The sequence below is a fragment of the Tachypleus tridentatus genome, chromosome 6 (assembly GCF_004210375.1).
Source record: "Tachypleus tridentatus isolate NWPU-2018 chromosome 6, ASM421037v1, whole genome shotgun sequence".
Taxonomy (NCBI): Eukaryota; Metazoa; Arthropoda; class Merostomata; order Xiphosura; family Limulidae; genus Tachypleus; species Tachypleus tridentatus.
In genome coordinates, this window is record NC_134830.1 from 2,822,568 (window position 1) to 2,842,607 (window position 20,040).

Here is a 20,040-nt window from a genome sequence, read left to right on the forward strand (position 1 = left end):
ATCTAGTCTATTCTTCCTTGATCTCACCAACATCTACTTTATTCTTCCCCAATCCTCACTAATATTCAGTGTATTCCTTTCCCAATCCTCACTAACATCTAGTTTATTCTACCCCTAGTCCTCACTAATATCTAGTGTATTCCTTCCCCAATCCTGACTAATATCTAGTTTATTCTTCTAATCTCTGACTAATATCTAGTTCTATTTTTCCTGATCTCTCACTAATATCTAGTTTATTCTTCCTAATCCTCACTAATGTTCTAGTTTATTCCTTTCCCAATCCTCTTACTAACATCTAGTTTATTCTTCTCCAATCCTTACTAATATCTAGTTTTTCCTTTCCTAATCCTCACTTTAGTATCCAGTGTATTCTTTTCCTAATCTGACTTATATCTAGGTTATTCTTCCCTAATCTCTGACTAATATCTAGTTTATCCTTCCCTAATCCTCACTAACATCTAGTCTATTCTTCGCTGATCTCACTAATATTATCAGTGTATTCTTCCCCAATCCTCACTAACATCCAGTCTATCCTTCCTTGATCCTCACTAATATCCAGTGTATCCTTCCCCAATCCTGACTAACATCTAGTTTATTCTTCCTTGATCTCACTAATATCCAGTCTATCCTTCTCCAGTCCTCACTAATATCTAGTGTATCCTTCCCCAATTCTCACTAACATCCAGTGTATCCTTCCCCAGTCCTCATTAATATCCAGTCTATCCTTCCCTGATCCTCACTAATATCCAGTCTATCCTTCTCCAATCCTCACTAACATCTAGGTTTTTCCTTCCTAATCCTCACTAACATCTAGTGTGTATCTTTCCTACTTCTCACTCACATCTAGTCTATTCCTTTCCTAATCCTCACTAATATCCAATGTATCCTTCCCCAGTCCTAACTAATATCTAGTTTATATTTCCCCAATCCTGACTAATATCCAGTTTATCCTTCCCCAATCCTGACTAACATCCAGTCTATCCTTCCCTGATCCTCACTAATATCCAGTTTATCCTTCTCCAATCCTCACTAACATCCAGTTTTTCCTTCCCCAATCCTCTCTAGTATTCAGTCTATCCTTCCCCAATCCTGACTAGTATCCAGTCTATCCTTCTTAAATCCTCACTAACATCCAGTTTATCCTTCCCCAATCCTCACTAGTATCCAGTCTATCCTTCCCCAATCCTCACTAACATCCAGTTTATCCTTCTCCAATCCTCACTAACATCCAGTTTATCCTTCTCCAATCCTCACTAGTAACCAGTCTATCCTTCTCCAATATCCACTTTAACCTTCCCTAATCCTCACTAGTATCCAGTGTATCCTTCCTCAATCCTGACTAATATCCAGAGTATCCTTCCCCAATCCTGACTAATATCCAGTGTATCCTTCCCTAATCCTCACTAACATCCAGTCTATCCTTCTCCAATCCTCACTAACATCCAGTCTATCCTTCTCCAGTTCTCACTAACATCTAGTTTATTCCTTCCTTTAATCCTCACTAACATCTAGTCTATTCTTCCTTAATCTCTTACTAATATCTAGTTTATTCTTCTCAGTCCTCACTAACATCCAGTTTATCCTTCCCCAATCCTCACTAGTATCCAGTGTATCCTTCCCCAATCCTCACTAACATCCAGTCTATCCTTCCCCAATCCTCACTAATATCTAGTTTATCCTTCCCAATCCTGACTAATATCCAGTTTATCCTTCCACAATTGATTGACTAACATCCAGTCTATCCTTCCCTGATCCTCACTAATATCCAGTTTATCCTTCTCCAATCCTGACTAATATCCAGTCTATCCTTCTCCAATCCTGACTAACATCCAGTCTATCCTTCTCCAATCCTCACTAACATCCAGTTTATCCTTCCCCAATCCTCACTAGTATCCAGTGTATTCCTTCCTCAATTCTCACTAACATCCAAGCTATCCTTCCCCAATTCTCACTAATATCCAGTGTATCCTTCCCCAGTCCTCACTAATATCTAGTGTATCCTTCCCCAATTCTCACTAACATCCAGTGTATCCTTCCCTGATCCTCACCAACATCCACTTTATCCTTCTCCAATCCTCACTAATATTCAGTGTATCCTTTCCCAATCCTCACTAACATCCAGTCTATCCTACCCCAGTCCTCACTAATATCTAGTGTATCCTTCCCCAATCCTGACTAATATCCAGTTTATCCTTCCCCAATCCTGACTAACATCCAGTCTATCTTTCCCTGATCCTCACTAATATCCAGTTTATCCTTCCCCAATCCTCACTAATGTTCAGTTTATCCTTCCCCAATCCTAACTAATGTTAAGTTTATCTTCCCCAGTCCTCACTAATGTTCAGTTTATCCTTCCCCAATCCTGACTAACATCCAGTCTATCCTTCCCCAATCCTCACTAATATCCAGTTTATCCTTCCCCAATCCTCACTAATATCCAGTCTATCCTTCCCTGATCCTCACTAACATCCAGTTTATCCTTCTCCAATCCTCACTAACATCCAGTTTATCCTTCCCCAATCCTCACTAGTAACCAGTCTATCCTTCTCCAATCCTGACCAATATCCTTCTCCAATCCTCACTAGTAACCAGTCTATCCTTCTCCAATATCCACTTTATCCTTCCCCAATCCTGACTAACATCCAGTCTATCTTTCCCTGACCCTCACTAATATCTAGTTTATTCTTCCCCAATCCTCACTAATGTCTAGTTTATTCTTCCCCAATCTCTGACTAATATCTAGGTCTATGCTTTCCTGATCTCACTAATATCTAGTTTATTCTTTCTAATCCTCACTATTATCTAGTTTATTCTTCCTTGATCTCACTAACATCTAGTTTATTCTTCTCCAATCCTCACTGGCATCTAGTGTATTCCTCCCCAATCCTTTACTAAAATATCTAGTTTATTCTTTTACAGTTACTTACTATTATCTAGTTTATTCTTCTCCAATCTCTTACTAACATCTAGTTTATTCTTCTCAATCCTCACTAATATCCAGTTTATCCTTCCCCAATCCTCACTAATATCCAGTTTATCCTTCTCCAATCCTCACTAACATCCAGTTTATCCTTTCCCAATCCTCACTAGTAATTCAGTTTATCATTCTCCAGTCTGACTAATTCTTTCTCCAATATCTCACTAGTAACCAGTTTATTCTTCTCCAATATCACTTTATTCTTCCCTAATCTCACTAGTATCTAGTGTATTCTTCTCAATCTCTGACTATTATCTAGTGTATCTTTTCCTAAATCTGACTAATATCTAGTTTATTGCTTCTCCACTTCTCACTAACATCTAGTGTATTCCTTCCCTAATCTCACTAACATCTAGTGTATTCCTTCCTAATCCTCACTAACATCTAGTTTTATCCTTCCTTTAATTCTTATAATATCTAGTTTATCCTTCTCCAATCCTCACTAATATCCAGTCTATCCTTCTCCAATCCTCACTAACATCCAGTCTATCCTTCTCCAATCCTCACTAACATCCAGTTTATCCTTCCCTAATCCTCACTAGTATCCAGTTTATCCCTTCCCAATCCTCACTAATATCCAGTGTATATTTCCCATTTCTGACTAATATTCAGTCTATCCTTCCCCAATCCTCACTAACATCCAGCCTATCCTTCACTAATCCTCACTAACATCCAGCCTATCCTTCACTAATCCTCACTAACATCCAGTCTGTCCTTCACTAATCCTCAGTAATATCCAGTTTATTCTTCCCCAATCCTCACTAATGTTCAGTTTATTCTTCCCCAATCCTAACTAATGTTCAGTTTATTCTTCCCCAGTCCTCACTAATGTTAAGTTTATCTTCCCCAGTCCTCACTAATATCCAGTTTATCCTTCCTTAATACTCACTAACATGCAATCTTATATTAACCATTGTTCAGTTTTAATGTGCTCTCTCTCTAACATTCTGTGTAATCTTCTCTTGTACTTATTACCATTCAACTGAATCTGTCTTATATAATATTGGACTAATGTGTATGAAAGTGTATTGTTACATATAATATGGTTCATATGGTCTTATATAACATTGGACTAATGTGTATGAAAGTGTATTGTTACATATAATATGGTTCATATGGTCTTATATAACATGGGACTAATCTGTATGAAAGTGTATTGTTACATATAATATGGTTCATATGGTCTTATATAACATGGGACTAATCTGTATGAAAGTGTATTGTTGCATATAATATGGTTCATATGGTCTTATATAACATGGGACTAATCTGTATGAAAGTGTATTGTTACATATAATATGGTTCATATGGTCTTATATAACATGGGACTAATCTGTATGAAAGTGTATTGTTACATATAATATGGTTCATATGGTCTTATATAACATGGGACTAATCTGTATGAAAGTGTATTGTTACATATAATATGGTCCATATGGTCTTATATAACATGGGACTAATCTATATGAAAGTGTATTGTTACATATAATATGGTTCATAATAATTGCTTTAATTAAACTGTTGTCTTTTTGCCAGATGTTAAAACAAAATACTATCTAGATTGACAAGTGTATAATTTTTATATCTATACAGCAGATAAAGAAAGTTCCAGACCAAGTGAAGCCGACAGTACTGGTAGTGGTTCAGATGTATTACATTGAAGCGAACTGTACGGGCACATTCCACTGGAGTTTGGCCAAAAGAACCGGAACCATTTTCAAAGGGTATTACACCTAGGGACAAAAACAGAAAAGAGACAAGAACAGATTGTATTGGATGTCCTTTCAAAACTGAGTGACTTGTACGAGAGTGACATCAAACCACTCGTAGAAGCTTACCACTTCAAAGATATAAAAAAACATAAAGTTGCTGGTAGGTTTTACTATATTGATATCAAACTCAAAGGTGTTATAGTTTTCTGTATCCAGTGAACATTTTTACCAATGTGCATTAACTTGTAGTCTTACTTACAACCATGACACTTCCTTTTTTATAGTTTTTAATGTTGTACCTAACAATTTAAAATCATTTTGAAACAACTATTCCAACAAAAGCATTTTGGTTATAGAAGAGAGACTGTATTATAAGTTGCAGGAAACAGACTGATGGAGGAGTAGTTTAACAAAAGCTTTTTGGTTATAGAAGAAAGACTGTATTAAAGCTGCAGGAAACAGACTGATGGAGGAGTAGTTTAACAAAAGCTTTTTGGTTATAGAAGAGAGACTGTATTAAAGCTGCAGGAAACAGACTGATGGAGGAGTAGTTTAACAAAAGCTTTTTGGTTATAGAAGAAAGACTGTATTAAAGCTGCAGGAAACAGACTGATGGAGGAGTAGTTTAACAAAAGCTTTTTGGTTATAGAAGAGAGACTGTATTAAAGCTGCAGGAAACAGACTGATGGAGGAGTAGTTTAACAAAAGCTTTTGGTTATAGAAGAGAGACTGTATTAAAGCTGCAGGAAACAGACTGATGGAGGAGTAGTTCAACAAAAGCTTTTTGGTTATAGAAGAGAGACTATTAAAGCTGCAGGAAACAGACTGATGGAGGAGTAGTTTAACAAAAGCTTTTTGGTTATAGAAGAGAGACTGTATTAAAGCTGCAGGAAACAGACTGATGGAGGAGTAGTTTAACAAAAGCTTTTTGGTTATAGAAGAGAGACTGTATTAAAGCTGCAGGAAACAGACTGAGGGAGATGTGGTTTATTTGAGACATTATTGGGTATATTTTATTAATTATATGTAATTTGAAGTAATTTAAGAGGTTAGTGTTGGTTATACAGGTAAGTTCATGTATTGCAGAATAGGAATAGGTTTTCAGTCTTTGAATTAGTTGTTTGGTATCTTTTACAATTTTTAGCTTTTGTCTCTTATTTGAGATAGCAAATACATTCTTTACAATTATTTTATTATGAATCACAGCTTTTGTAGTAAGGAAGGTTATTTATTAGAACATTTCAATCACTGGTGTGATAATTCTGAAGTACATAAGTTTTAACAGTAAAGAAGGTTTTACTATTGAAATCAATATTAAACAATCTAACAATGTATTCAAACTTTAGAGTTACTTGTGCATGTTTCTCCACATGAATTGGTAGATTATTTATTTATGGCTGAACAGAAAAGAAACTAGGACTAGGATTCTTCAGGTCTAGGTTTTGATTAATCTTTGAAAACAACATTTTTAGTCCTATACATCTACTGCAATGTTTCTGTGTTGAACAAAGCAGTTCTGCCCTAACAGTTGGTGCCTAAGATGAGAGTGTTCTATATGAGGATGACCATTATCACTACCAAAGTCTGACACTGCTTTTCATAAGTTCTCTGGGCTGAAAACAATAAGTTATATAATTTACCTGTGAATTGTTTAACAATTAAGTGTGATCTATTGACATCTAATGTCAAACTTCAAACAGTGGAATGTTTTAAATGTACCTTTAAAGGAAAGTAAACAATCTTAAGTTGATGACCTTAAAGTCTTTGTTTCAGTGAAGACAGCATTACTGAAAGAAACAGTAATGATCAATATGCAAGATGAGCCTTAGTCATTAATGTAGTGAAAAGGCTGCTGCCCTGATAACATGTAAGAAAGGCTATAGAAAAGATGCCAGAAAATGTTGAGAGACAGCTCTAAGAAAAGTTACAAGAAGGATAGCTCTAGAGCCCAGTCACTGTCAAGGCTTTGTACCAAATAAAGGTATATACAAGTGTAAAAAAAACCTTTTAAATAGAAACATTAGTAAGTAGAAATGGGAGCACCAAACAATAAGGAAACAAGGTTGGAATGAGCGAGATAACATTGCACTATTTGGTCTGTTTTGGAATGGTCACACATTCTCAAAGTGGTTGTGGGACCATTGTTCTGCCAAACTTTGAGATTGCACTGTGCCAAAAACCAAGTATCGTAACATTACCCTGCCCATTCCTACCTTGTTTCCTTACTTTTTTGAACTCCTATTTGTAGTTCCTAACTTTTTTAAACATTTTTTACACTTGTTAATAAAGCTTCAGTGACTTTTTTCTGTTAAATTCATGTCATATTCATGTTAAAAAAAACTTTGTTTTTTATTATGTTCATGTACTTGAGAAGTGGGTTGTTATTGTTCTTTAACTGGATCTCCAAGTTATGTTGTGTTTTATCTGTTTAAGGGCTGGACAATTGTTACACATTATTTTGGGGGGTTTCTTATATAATTTTCTTAAGATGTGTTTAACTCTTATTCCATGGGTGAAAGTTAAACTATATATTAAAGTTATATTTATGTGTTAGTGTTTTTCAAAGTTCTGATAGAGGTACATTGATATTTTCTATTTATGGGACAGTACAAGTTTTTAAGTTATCTTTGTTTTTTTTTAGGTGATCATTGAAAGTTAAGTATATTTACTGAATACTGTTTTGTGACCAAAGAGTTAGATAGTTATTTCAAAACAATGGACTCTCTGACCTTGGTGTGCTCTTGAGATTGGGATATTATGATACTATGAACATTGTGTAATGCCAGTTTGGGTTCATGTGATGTGTTAGTGTTTGTTATTATATCTAAATCATACTGAGGTTAAAGTAATGTGAATAAATATGAATCATTTTTTATCAGGTCTGGTTTTGTGTTTAGTGTTCTATTGTATAATAAGAACTTGTAATTTAGGTTTCTGTAGTTATGATTTGGTATTCTTATGAATGTATTAGTAATCTTGAAAATATGTACCACAACATGGGTACCCCAGTGGCTTGTAGTAGGTTTAACAGGTTTTAACTTGAGCTTTGTATTTAACTGTTATAAGATAGATTTATAAATATGTGGTCACATTAACTCAAAGATTTCAATAATTTTGATATGGAAGAACTTAATATGCCCTGTTTCAAAGCATTAACTAAATAATGTAGTTTTCATTGGATTGATGGATGATTTTATTAATGTGTACAGTTTTATAGAGATTAGAGACACAAGTTAACTTCAATGTGTGCTTAGTTTTTGAAAGCTTTTAATTTGTGTGCATATATGAACATATGGTAATTATGGTGCGGTTTATGTAAAAACAACATTTACATGATTTAGACTGAGAAGTGTGATAAGTATTCAGTATGTTCAATTAAATATTACATTTCTTGATGATGAGAAATCCTCTTGAAATAAAAATCTACCTCAGAACAGCTGGTATGGGTATTAACACTTTTATTGATAAGGAGAGAACACTCTATTTCTTAACCTGTAGATTATCTGAGATACAAAATATTACATTTATTTTGTAAGTTCTAATAAAGACATTGTTTGTTCAGTAAGTTCTAATATAGACATCATTTGTGTCATAAATTGTAATAAAGACAAGAGGAGATAGGCCTCTTTTTATCTGAATGCCATTTTGAAATTGCATACAAATTAAGGGACAAATGCTGGATACAGAAAGTGGCTTACCTATTGGATGTATTTGCCTATCTAAATGAAGTGAATGCTACAATGCAGGGTACCAGGGTGACGTACTTCAAAGCTCAAGAGTAAAATGGAAGCACTTTGACGTAAGATAAAACTTTGGGGTAAATGTATACTCATGGAAGATCTTGATTGTTTTAGAAATCTCAGTGGTTTTTCACTTATGAATGAAATTTTCTTAAGTGAAGATACAAAAGGTTCAGTCTTGCATCATATATCTGATTTGTGTATAACTGTTAAAGAGTGCTTCCTTCCTCATTTAGAAAAATTACTGTGGATTCAAAATCCCTTTGACTCTACAAATACCAACAATTTGCCTTTGAGAGAAAGAACAGCTTATAGAAATTTCAACTGATTACACACTAAAAACAAAATTTCACAGGAAGAAATTACCATTTTTGATTCCAATGGCCATGGAATACCCTGACATAAGTAACAGAGCTTGGAAAGTTTTGATGCATTTTCCAACAACATATCTTTGTGAGGAAACATTTTCACTGTATACAGCTACAAAGACCAAATTTAGAAACAGGCTAATTATTGAAGATTGCCCCCTGCTAGTACAGTGGTATGTCTATGGATTTACAACGCTAAAATCAGGGGTTCAATTCCCCTTGGTAGGCTCAGCAGATAGCCCGATGTGGCTTTGCTATAAGAAAACACATTATTGAAGATGAATGGGGTTACAAGTAACAACCCTAACACCAAATATTGAACTACTTTGTGAACAAAAGCAAGCCCATCCAAGCCACTAATAAATAAATAAGTACACTGTACTTTTACTGATATAAATTTTGTAAGCAGAAATTTTTGAACAAGGAAGTAGAAGTAATAATCTTTCTTTAAATATTGATATTCTAAAAGCTTGAAGTAAACATTATCTGGTGCTAGTAACTGATTATTTCTATTTTTAGTGAGTTTTTTTTTATTAAGGCTTTGGAATGTTTTTTCTTTCTGATGTGAAGTTCTGCAGGTCTAAAAAGCTTGGGAACACCTGGTGTGTACAGCTTATTGTATTACAGTCACATCTATGGTGTTTTTTTAAACTTAATATTTTTAATATGAATCAAAAAATATTGCCAGTTGTTATATTTATTATTGTATGTATTGTATTATAAAAATATTGCCAGTTATATTTATCATTGTATTTATTGTATTATAAAAATATTGCCAGTTGTTATATTTATTATTGTATTTATTGTATTATAAAAATATTGCCAGTTGTTATATTTATTATTGTATGTATTGTATTATAAAAATATTGCCAGTTGTTATATTTATTATTGTATGTATTGTATTATAAAAATATTACCAGTTGTTATATTTATTATTGTATTTATTGTATTATAAAAATATTGCCAGTTTTTATATTTATTATTGTATTTATTGTATTATAAAAATATTGCCAGTTTTATATTTATTATTGTATTTATTGTATTATAAAAATATTGCCAGTTTTTATATTTATTATTGTATTTATTGTATTATAAAAATATTGCCAGTTGTTATATTTATTATTGTATTTATTGTATTATAAAAATATTGCCAGTTGTTATATTTATTATTGTATTTATTGTATTATAAAAATATTGCCAGTTGTTATATTTATTATTGTATGTATTGTATTATAAAAATATTGCCAGTTGTCTTCGTATTTTTATTTACAGTATATTCTATTTTTTTATTATATCAAGTGGCTGAGTTCTTTTCACTTCACTAGATGGAGAAATATTTGCGACACCTCGTGTATTGGTTATGGGTCCTTGGAGTACTGGCAAATCATCTTTAATCAACTATTTGCTAGGAGTAGAAAATAATACATTTTCCCTTGAATCTGGTAAGATATATTTTTACATTGCTTTCTGATTATGTCAAATCACTAGCTTACACATAAGAATTTAGTGTATTAACTTAGTTTTATTTAGAGGCTATATTTCATTTTTCAAAAGGTCTTACAGTAATCTTTAAATGACTCATCTATTGATGTAGTCTTGGACCTTAACTTGCTTGTTTTTATAACAGTTTTCTTTTAGTTGTTGGGCTCTCAGGTTTTGAAATATTTATCAGATTAGAAACACCATGTTATAAAATATAACTAGGCTAGAAACACAGTGTTATAAAACATACCTTACAACTAATAAGCTGCTAATTACAGATGTAACTGTGCTATAAATTTCAATGTGTGTTTGAAATTGAATGCATTAAAAAAGAAGATAATAGCTTTAAATAGTAATATATCATCAAGAATAGACCAACTTGGTTCATTTCCACTATGTTTCTCTCCAACTTATTGTTTCAAGAATATTTTAACATTGGATCATTGTATTGAGAATAATTATGTATTGAAGGAAGTCCTGAGATATTATGCTAACTATAAATTTTAATATAAACTCAGTTGTTTAAACTTTTTTATGAGAAACATAAAATAAACTGATTGGTTCTTCAATATTTGTGTACCTTATCAAGAGTGGGTGTTTGTACTTTTGAATGAAAATATACACACAAATTATTATGTTCTGAATGTACTCATTCTGAAACCTAGATGTAATAAAATGTTTAAAATTATACCTATATTGTCAACCATGACTTTTTATTAACAGTAAAATCAACTTTATAATAATGTTAGTTTGTAAAAATACAAAAACATGGAAACCTATCTACAAGTTCAATAGGGAAGAAAAGAATTGAGATTGAAAAGGAACTAATCTGTTTATTCTACCAAAGAAATCGTAGAAATTGTCACTAAAGTCTTTTTAATTGTAGCTGTTATTAAAGTTGTAACTTAAGTTCCTAGAAACCATAATGGAGTTTGTCGTGTACAAACTGGTGTTAGGAGCTCAACCGACAACTTCAGATTTCACCGTGATATTGAATGGAGAGGATTACAGGACAGTTGTTGGACCTGTGCTTGTCATGAACAGTAGTTACAGAGCACTAGAGAAGTTTGGTCAGTCTTTCTTGGGGAGATTAACTGGGATTGTAATACCCCATCCTCTTCTGGAGAAAGTAAGGATTTATTTTAATTTTCAAGATTCAAACTACTGCACAGTGTTATAACTTAAATTCATACTGAGTTTGGTAAATGCCAAGTTTGGTGGTTAGATAAAAATTCTTTAACTGATATGTTAGTCAATTTGGATATGATATAATATGGTTCATATTTATACATGTAATGACACTGTTAAATTTGAACTGTACTTGTACAGGTGAACTTTATAGACACGCCAGGAATTATTGAAAATCGTAAGCAGCAACAAAGGGGCTACCCCTTCAGTGATGTGTGCCAGTGGTTTATTGACCGAGCTGATGTCATATTTATTGTGTTTGACCACACAAAACTAGATGTTGGAACTGAGTTAGAGATGGTCTTTGGGTTACTCAAGGGTCAAGAGGGAAAGGTAAGATGTGATATCAATGTGACTTTATCTAATTCAGTAACTTCAAAATAAAAAATAATTATAAAATCACAAAAAAGAATCAGCTTTAATTTATAGCAGGGAATTTCTTATTTAAAAGTCACTGATCCAAAGTTTTTGACATGACAGGATATTGGCATGTGTAACTGAGAGTTATTATATTGTTATTTGTAGTTATGTGGATATTCATTAGACTTTTCATACACATAATTCCTTGCAAATTTCTTTAAATTATGATAAGTAATAATTGTGAGAAATTCTTAAATTCCATATTTATTTAGCATTCTGTGGTAGCTAGTTTGTATAGATCTCTTTAGTTCAGTATCTATCCATACTGATGTCACTGTGACTGTATACTTTAGTACAATTGATATATATCCCTGTAACTGAATATCCATGCATACAAACTTGACTGTGGCTGTATAGTTGAGTACAATTGATATACATATATGTCCCTGCATTTCAGTATCTATCTATACAGACTTCACTGACTATATACATTACTAAACAATCTTTGTACAGTTCATGTTGATTTCTGTGTGGAAGTGTATAACACTACAAGAACAAATTGAAACACAGATAGAGGATGGTTAGTCTTTGCTGAAATGTTAAGACTGTTACATTATAATAGTTAGATACTGTATAGTATTACCATATGGTAACCAGTACTTTACTCTCTATCCCTGATTCTTTTTTACAACACTTCATTACCTCTTGTCTTTACACCTCAAGTACGAAGCACTTCAAAATTCCCCTTTGCAAGGTTTCTTATTCCCAACCCTAGAAAAATAAAATAATAATAAAACAACAGCTTATAGGTAAATAACTGTTATACAGTTTTCACTACCATCAGATCCTTACCTTGATTTTTTAATCCATCATTCTTGATGTGAGAGATCCTAAGGGCAAACATCTCCCTTTTTCATTCAGAAGAGTTTAGAAGAGCTTGCTAGCTTTCCCAAGTCTGTCAAAAAGCTACATTCTGAGGACATTTTAGTTGAAACTCTGACTGAATTCTAAGGACATTGAAGATATACCCATTGGAGTTGCTTCCCATACTATTGTTAATACCTCTTGAGAAGCAGTCATCAGAGTTTCCTTGGGTTGTACCTTGACTGTTTGGTCTCTCTACCTGTCTCTTAGAAAGACTTATGATCAGTCACATCTAGATGCTCATATTTGAACAGTTGCTGTCTCCCTTTTTAATCCTTGGGGAATAACAGGATATAATGGATGTAATTCCATCTAGGGTGTTGCTGATACTGATGGAAGGGGTTGTTCCATAGAATGTATGCTCTTAGATCACAACCTTTCTATCTTCATTACTGGTTCTTTTCATGCGCCTAATCGATCCTTTACTGCTGTTGATCTTTCCATCTGCTCACCTTCACTTTTTTTTTTTTTTTTAAGGATTGACATTGACCCACAAGGCAGTGATAATTTTCCTATCATTTTGAGGGAGACTGACTGTGGTCGATGTCACCCGACCTACGTGCATCAGTGGAAATAGGACCAGGCAACTGGCACTCTTTTACTTCTCTCTTGGAACTTGAACATACCATTGTGTGTATGCCATTGATAGATGAGCGCATGGTAACAGTCACTTACTGTATTGTCAAGTCTTATTCCAAAAAAACCTTGACACGTTTTCCATGAAACCCTCATCCGTAATGGGGTTCTGCTTGCCTGGAATACTTTCAAACCACATGGTTTTTCAGAAAGCTTGTGCCATGCAGATAAAACATCAAAACCAGAAGTAATCCTGCATCTCTTCTACCACTAGTTCCAAAATCATATGGGACAAGATGGTCAGGAAGTTTCACTGGTGCCTTGAGCATCACTGATACTTACAGTGAGAGTATTTCTTATGCATCTAGCATTTCTGTTCCATCCCACTCCACTTTCTTGGCCATTAATTCTCGAGTGGAGGGATTGCCTCTTTCCTTCTGGGCTGATTGTATCTATGACTATAATCATCCCATTACACTGATGGAACTCAAGCTTGCTCTTCATCAGTATGGCAATACATCAGTCAGACCTGATGATAATTTTCATTATGACATGCTGCACCATCTCTTTCCTGCCTCTCTTGCTATTCATCTGGTTGTTTTCAATGCGATCTGGCAGGATAATTTTTTTCCGATTCGTGGTGCTGGGCTATTGTTCTCCTTTTTTATCTAAGCTTGGAAAGGATCCCAAGATTCCTTCCAACTATTATCCTATTGCTTTGATGATCTGTCTCTGGATGGTCTTATAGAGGATGGTTAATACTCATTTTGTTTATTTCCTTAAATCAAATAACCTCCTCTTGCTCATCCAGTGTGGGTTGCAACAACGGGGTTCCACCATGGACCACCTGATGTGACTTGAAACATGGATCAGAAAGCCTTTCTCAAGCAATAACATCCTGTTTCCATATTTTTTTATCTTGAGAAGGCTTACGATGCTATGTATATCCTGTTGTCACTGAGGCAATGTTCTTTTGGCTTATATTTGACTGTAAGCTGACCTTCATACCTTGTGTCAAGTATACAAGGGCACTGAACATCCTCCATGTTGTCTCTTCCACCTTTTGGGGAGCAGAGTGATGTTCTTTTGTTCAAGGGCTTTCCTGTCTTCATTTGATCCAAACTGGACTATGGCTGTCTGGTCAATGGGTCTACTAGGATATCAGCCTTGAAAATGTTGGATCTTGTTCATCTTCAGCTCTGCATGGAGGCTTTACATTTTTTTCCAATCCAGAGTTTGTACACTGATTCACACAACCCTTTTCTTCACTGCTGGCAACTCTCTTTACAGTTTTATAGTATGTGGTGTCAGGATCTCCCAAGGAAGGTTATGTCTTCTCAGTTTGCCTCTTCTGGGATCTAAACATTCACCCCTGTGTTTGCCATGCATAACAACCTGTGAATAGGAGGAGAGGATCTTGGTGGTTGAAGGATCCAACCCCAACACAGCACATTGGCCTTGAACTCCTGTAGATGAGCAGCATTGTGGTGGCCCCTGCAGGGTCAGTCAGCTGGTTGACTTGGTCTGGGGTCAACTAAGTACCAATGTTGGACATTCTCAACAAGTGTTGTGGACATTGTGTCTGATGCTGGTGTTTGAGAACAGTGCTCATGAAACTGTGGCATTGCTGCAATGTCCTTCTTTGGTAGTGTAGAGCTACATGGAGGGTGGGGTCAGTGGGCACCAAAATATTCTTTTTTTATTATAGATCCCCCAAATAAAAATAAAATAATAAAAACAGACCATTGGTAAATGACCACATCTTGAAGATTCTGAACAGCAATCTTCAACTTCTTCAACACCTGTACATCATGTTCTGATATTACATTCTTTATCAGACAAATCTTTAGGGCAAATGTTTCCCTTTTTTATTCGGAAGGGACTAGAGGGGCTTGCTGGCTCTCCTAAGTCAGGCAAAAAGTTATTTTCTAGGGTCATCTTGGTGGAAACATTCACTCATAAACACAGTGAACCTTTCTTGCATTTGAAGGCTATTTTGAATTCGTTAAGAGGACTTATTATTGAGAGGGATTTGAAGAACATCCTCGAGTCAGAAATCCTTGTTGGTTTCTCCACTCAAGGAGTTTCTGCACAGAGGCATATCTCCACTTGCAAAGATGGAATTATGATGCAACCAATGTTCTAATTTTGAAATTTACTTCACCATGTCCACCATCAAGGCAGGTTATTTAAATTACAAAGTATGGCCATATGTCCCAAACCATCTCAAATTTTTCCAATGTCAGTGGTTCAATCACTTGAAGATATCATGCTGTGGTTCCTTGACATGTGCTTATTGTGGTGACAAAGACCATAATATCTGTGAGTGTGAAATAGACTCTCATTATGTTAATTGCAGTGGATCTCACCCATCTTACTTTTGTGCATACACTAGGTATTGGAATCAAAAGAGTTACAGCGTTTGAAGATGGTTCGCAACATTTCTTATCCCGAGGGTCGAAAGTTACTGTCTAGACAAATGCTGCTGCACTTCATTCCACTGTTTCAGTAGAAGTGCAGACAGATCTCTCTGTGCCTCCAACAAAGTCATTTTCAAACTACATGAAATGTCTTTTACCCTCTGTCTTCACCATTCCTTCCAGCAGATCCCTGGACCCACTTCCTTTAGATCTGGGTTTGAGCATTTCCTCAGGTCTGTCTTTTTCTCCAGCCCTGAAATGCAGAATAATTATTTGTTTATGCCCTCAGTTGCTGGAATCTTCTTCCAATGACAGAGACCTGCCACTTGACTCGGGGCATGATCCATGGAGGTCAATAGACCTCTTTCTATTAAAGAGAATAAAGAGAAAATATTTAGTTGAAAACAGAAGGGTTCTCTGCCCAGTTCTCCTCCACATGAATAAAAGTTCCCATGTTGATACTGTGGAACTGTTGAGGATTCCTTTCTAATTTAGATGACATCAAGGAGCTTATTGATTCTTATCATCCAGTGTGTCTTTCTTTACAGGAAACATGTTTGAAACCTGTCAATATAGTCGCCTTTCGGCAGTTTTCTTTATATCACAGTGACAGATTGTGTGATGGATGAGTGCATGGAGGCGTGGCACTGCTGGTTGACCAACACATGTCCACTATATCTTTGCTACTTGATACACTCTTGGAGGCTGTAGCCATCCATATATCCTTGAGTTGTACCATCACTGTCTGTTCTCTCCTAGAGAGACCTATGATCAATTGGACCTTGATGCTCTTATTTAACGATTGCTGTCTCCTTTTTTAATCCTGGAGGACTTTAATGGGCATAATTCCCTCTAGGGGGTGCTGATATTGGTGGGAGGAATCGCTCCATAGAACATACACTCTTGGATCACAATGTTTCTCTCTTTAATATCAGTGTGTATACTATATTCTCATACACCAAGTTGTTTCTTTTACTACTATTGATCTCTCTTTCTGCTCCCCTTCATTTTCATTCTGTTTAAGTTTTTAATTCAAAACTTGGTCTTTGTTTTGTTTTATTATGTTTTCTTTTACATATTTTAATAATTTTACTTTTAATTTCTTACTGGTTGTTTGCGGCAAGTAGCTTAGTTGCTTTGCACCAATAAATGCCAACTAATTGTACTGAAATGTGGAGATTCTTACACTCAAGTGAAGTGACAAATGAAAAACAAAAATAATAGTAATAACAAGTTAATAATTGTCAACCTCTTCTTTTTAAAAAAACAATTACCTATTTAAGTTAGTTTGTATTAAGTTCAGGTTAGTGTATTTCTGTTAATGATACTTTGTACTCTTTGTAGGTGAGAGTTATTATGAATAAAGCCGACTCTCTAACTCCTCAAGAGTTGATGAGAGTCTATGGTGCCCTCTTCTGGAACCTTTCCCCACTAATCAATGTTACTGAACCACCTAGAGTGTATGTGGGATCCTTTTGGTCAAAGAAGTACAATGTAATATCTGAACCTAATGGTCATCTGTTCATGGAAGAGGAGGTGATCCTCCTTAAGGACCTACAGGAAGTAGTGACCAATAGAATTGAGAGTAAGATTGCCTTCATTCGTCAAAATGCCATCCAAGTGAGAAATCATGCCCTCGTAGTTGCTCAATATCTTCACGTGTTTCAGAATGAAAAGTCCTTCTTCAGAAATGATGATACAGTGGAACAACAAATACTTGAGCACCCTGAAGAGTACCAAATATTTGAGAGGGTGCTTTCATACCCTGATGTCAATAAACATGACCTGTCCTCTCCACAACAATACAAGGATTTCTTTAAGATTCATCCCATTGCAACATTGTTACCATTGTCTAAATACTGTCCTTTGTTTGGTTCTTGTCTCTTGGAAAGAGTGGAGAATGCAATCCATGACAGAATCCCTTCTCTTATGGAGGAACATCATAACCAGAGGATTGTTAACTGTAAGAAATTAGAATACTGTGGTGTGAAATGTGATGATCCGATAAATAAATACAAAAAAAATGTAAATGAACATCTTTGATTAGGGATAAAGGACATGGAAACATTAAACTATATAATCAATAAATTAGAACATGGGTTAGAAACTAGTCCTCTAATAATTCATCTGTTGTTAAATCATGGTATATTTGATTTCATCATTAAATGCTTGTGTAAGTGAAACTGTGTGGTAATGAGACAAACAGTACCTTGTCTTGGTGTGTTTCTTGTTGATGTGTGTTAGTAAAAATGTCAGGAAGCTTAATAGAACTATAAAATCATGTTGAAAAGCTTTAATAGAGCTTAATTTGAAAATTCTTAAATATATGTTGTCTGTTATATTACTACTTATTGTATTATGAATATTTTTTTATTAACTCTATGAATTATTGTTATATTGAAGTCAGTTTCTCTCTCCAAGTAAAACAAAGTACTCAAATGTTATATATAAATGTATGTAAAGAACTAAATAGTACAAACACTTTAGTGCTTGTCATATAATTTATTAAGCTTTTCCAAACTGTAAATAGTATTAGCTGAAATTTCATCAGTGTTTCTTTCACCAGCCAGTTGCAGTCCATTAAAGTTCTATAATACAGATTTGTAATCCCTGGTTTTCATGTTTTTTAAGAGATTTATTGAACCACAGTCCACTGGGTTAAGGAATTCTCCACCCATATCATCAGAAGTAAATTATATATTTAACTTCAATGCATTTAAAAAATTATTTGTCCAGAAACAAATCTAGGAAAGGTATCACTAGTGTTTCAAACATAATAAAATATAAGTATTATATAAACTTGACTTTAGGTTCAAATTAAGAATGTAGAAATAGTCCTTATGACACACGCTGGCTGGCGTTTTCAAGATTATAATCTCCTTAAGTAAACAAGTAGTTAGCTTTAAGCTTACACTGGTAAAATCTGAAGTTTGATACCCACTGTGGTTAGAGTCTAACGGTCTTTAATGTAACTTTATGTCAAAAACCAACAATGCTGACCATAAAAGAAACATTAAATTTAAATGCAGTTTCTGTGGTTGCAGAAAAAATGTTTTTCTGTACATGAACAGAATATAGTTCATTCTTCCTTGTCTAGGTTGGACAGAAGCCAAATAATATATTCATTCTTCAATCTTTATTATTAAATGTATTAATAAAAATCTGGTGTATCCTCATGGTTAGGTAGATTGACTGTTAATCTGTTGGTGGAAATAACCAGACCTAGCATTAATATGCTCAACCTTTCAACTCAGGGGTGTTATAATGTGATTGTCAATGCCCTTATTTGTTTGTAAAGGAAAGCTCAATAATTTACTGTTTGTACTGCAGACAAATTATTTACATGGAATTAGATGTTTAAAATTAGGTAGATAATCTTTGTAAGTTTAAATGATTTCCAATGAAGACAACACCATTTCAAATAAATGTTTGTTTATTGTACCCAGCATGTCAGCTTATGTGCTTTTTTAGGATTTATTAATACCACAGGATTTAAATTATAGTAATTAAAAAGAACATAATGGAATGCTGTCTGGTGAATTGTATTGTTTAATTGGTTATTCACTGATCAAAAGTGTTAAAAAAATGTTATTATTATAGGGGCCAGGTTTTGTTTCTCAGAATGGCTGGTAAGGGTATTAACACTTTTACTAACAAAGCAAAGAACAGATTTAGACATTCTTAGATTGTTTTGTGTTTACCTGAAAATGATCCAGGAAGGTCGAAGGTTTGTCCTCTGCGTATCAATAAAGGTGTTAATACCCATACCAGCTGTTCTGTGATACGTTTTTATTTGAAGTGAATTTCTTTTATTCAAGAGTTTCTTTAAATTTTCTGTCAAGAAAGTTATCAAAGATATAAATTTTGTATTCGATAAGATGTGTTAATTTTGCTGTAGTGGCTTGAACTTGTTCTATGAAACAGTCATGTATTGAATAACTAGAATCACCAAAATGTGTGGCTGACCACTGTCCACATGTCATTTTATAGATTGTATTTCTAAGTGTGTAGGTGTATTTAGCCATTGGTCTTATTAAAGTATGGTTTGTTGGTATTGAAGACTGAACAAGTCAGTATATCCTTGAGTTCTTTACCACATTGTTGTATCATGTGGATGTCCAAACCAGATCTTCTGATAGCTTCATAAAAACTATAGTAATGTGATTTTTTCAATCCTGTAATGTTGACCGATGATGACACCACATTTGATAGCTGGTGAATGGTGAGAGTTAACATGCAGAACAAATGTAATATGTCATCAAGGATGGGTGTAGACTTCCAGAGGGTATCACT

General features: G+C 34.4%; 1 protein-coding gene across 9 annotated transcripts in view; it reads left to right on the forward strand.

Annotated features, from left to right (window-relative positions):
• LOC143251836 (sarcalumenin-like) overlaps nt 1-19,806 on the forward strand; it is a 21,639-nt gene extending 1,833 nt beyond the window's left edge. For 5 of the 9 annotated variants that reach the window (XM_076503082.1, XM_076503088.1, XM_076503083.1 and 2 more), the window contains exons 2-6: nt 4,571-4,849; nt 10,123-10,239; nt 11,236-11,408; nt 11,609-11,800; nt 17,092-19,806. In XM_076503082.1, coding sequence (XP_076359197.1) covers nt 10,158-10,239; nt 11,236-11,408; nt 11,609-11,800; nt 17,092-17,790 — 1,146 coding nt within the window. In that variant the 5' untranslated portion in view covers nt 4,571-4,849; nt 10,123-10,157 and the 3' untranslated portion in view covers nt 17,791-19,806. Of the gene's footprint in view, nt 1-4,570; nt 4,850-10,096; nt 10,240-11,189; nt 11,409-11,608; nt 11,801-17,091 lie in introns of those variants that run through there. The other 4 variants (XM_076503089.1, XM_076503086.1, XM_076503090.1 and 1 more) reach the window with 3 other exon arrangements.
• The last annotated feature ends 234 nt before the right edge of the window (nt 19,807-20,040 follow it).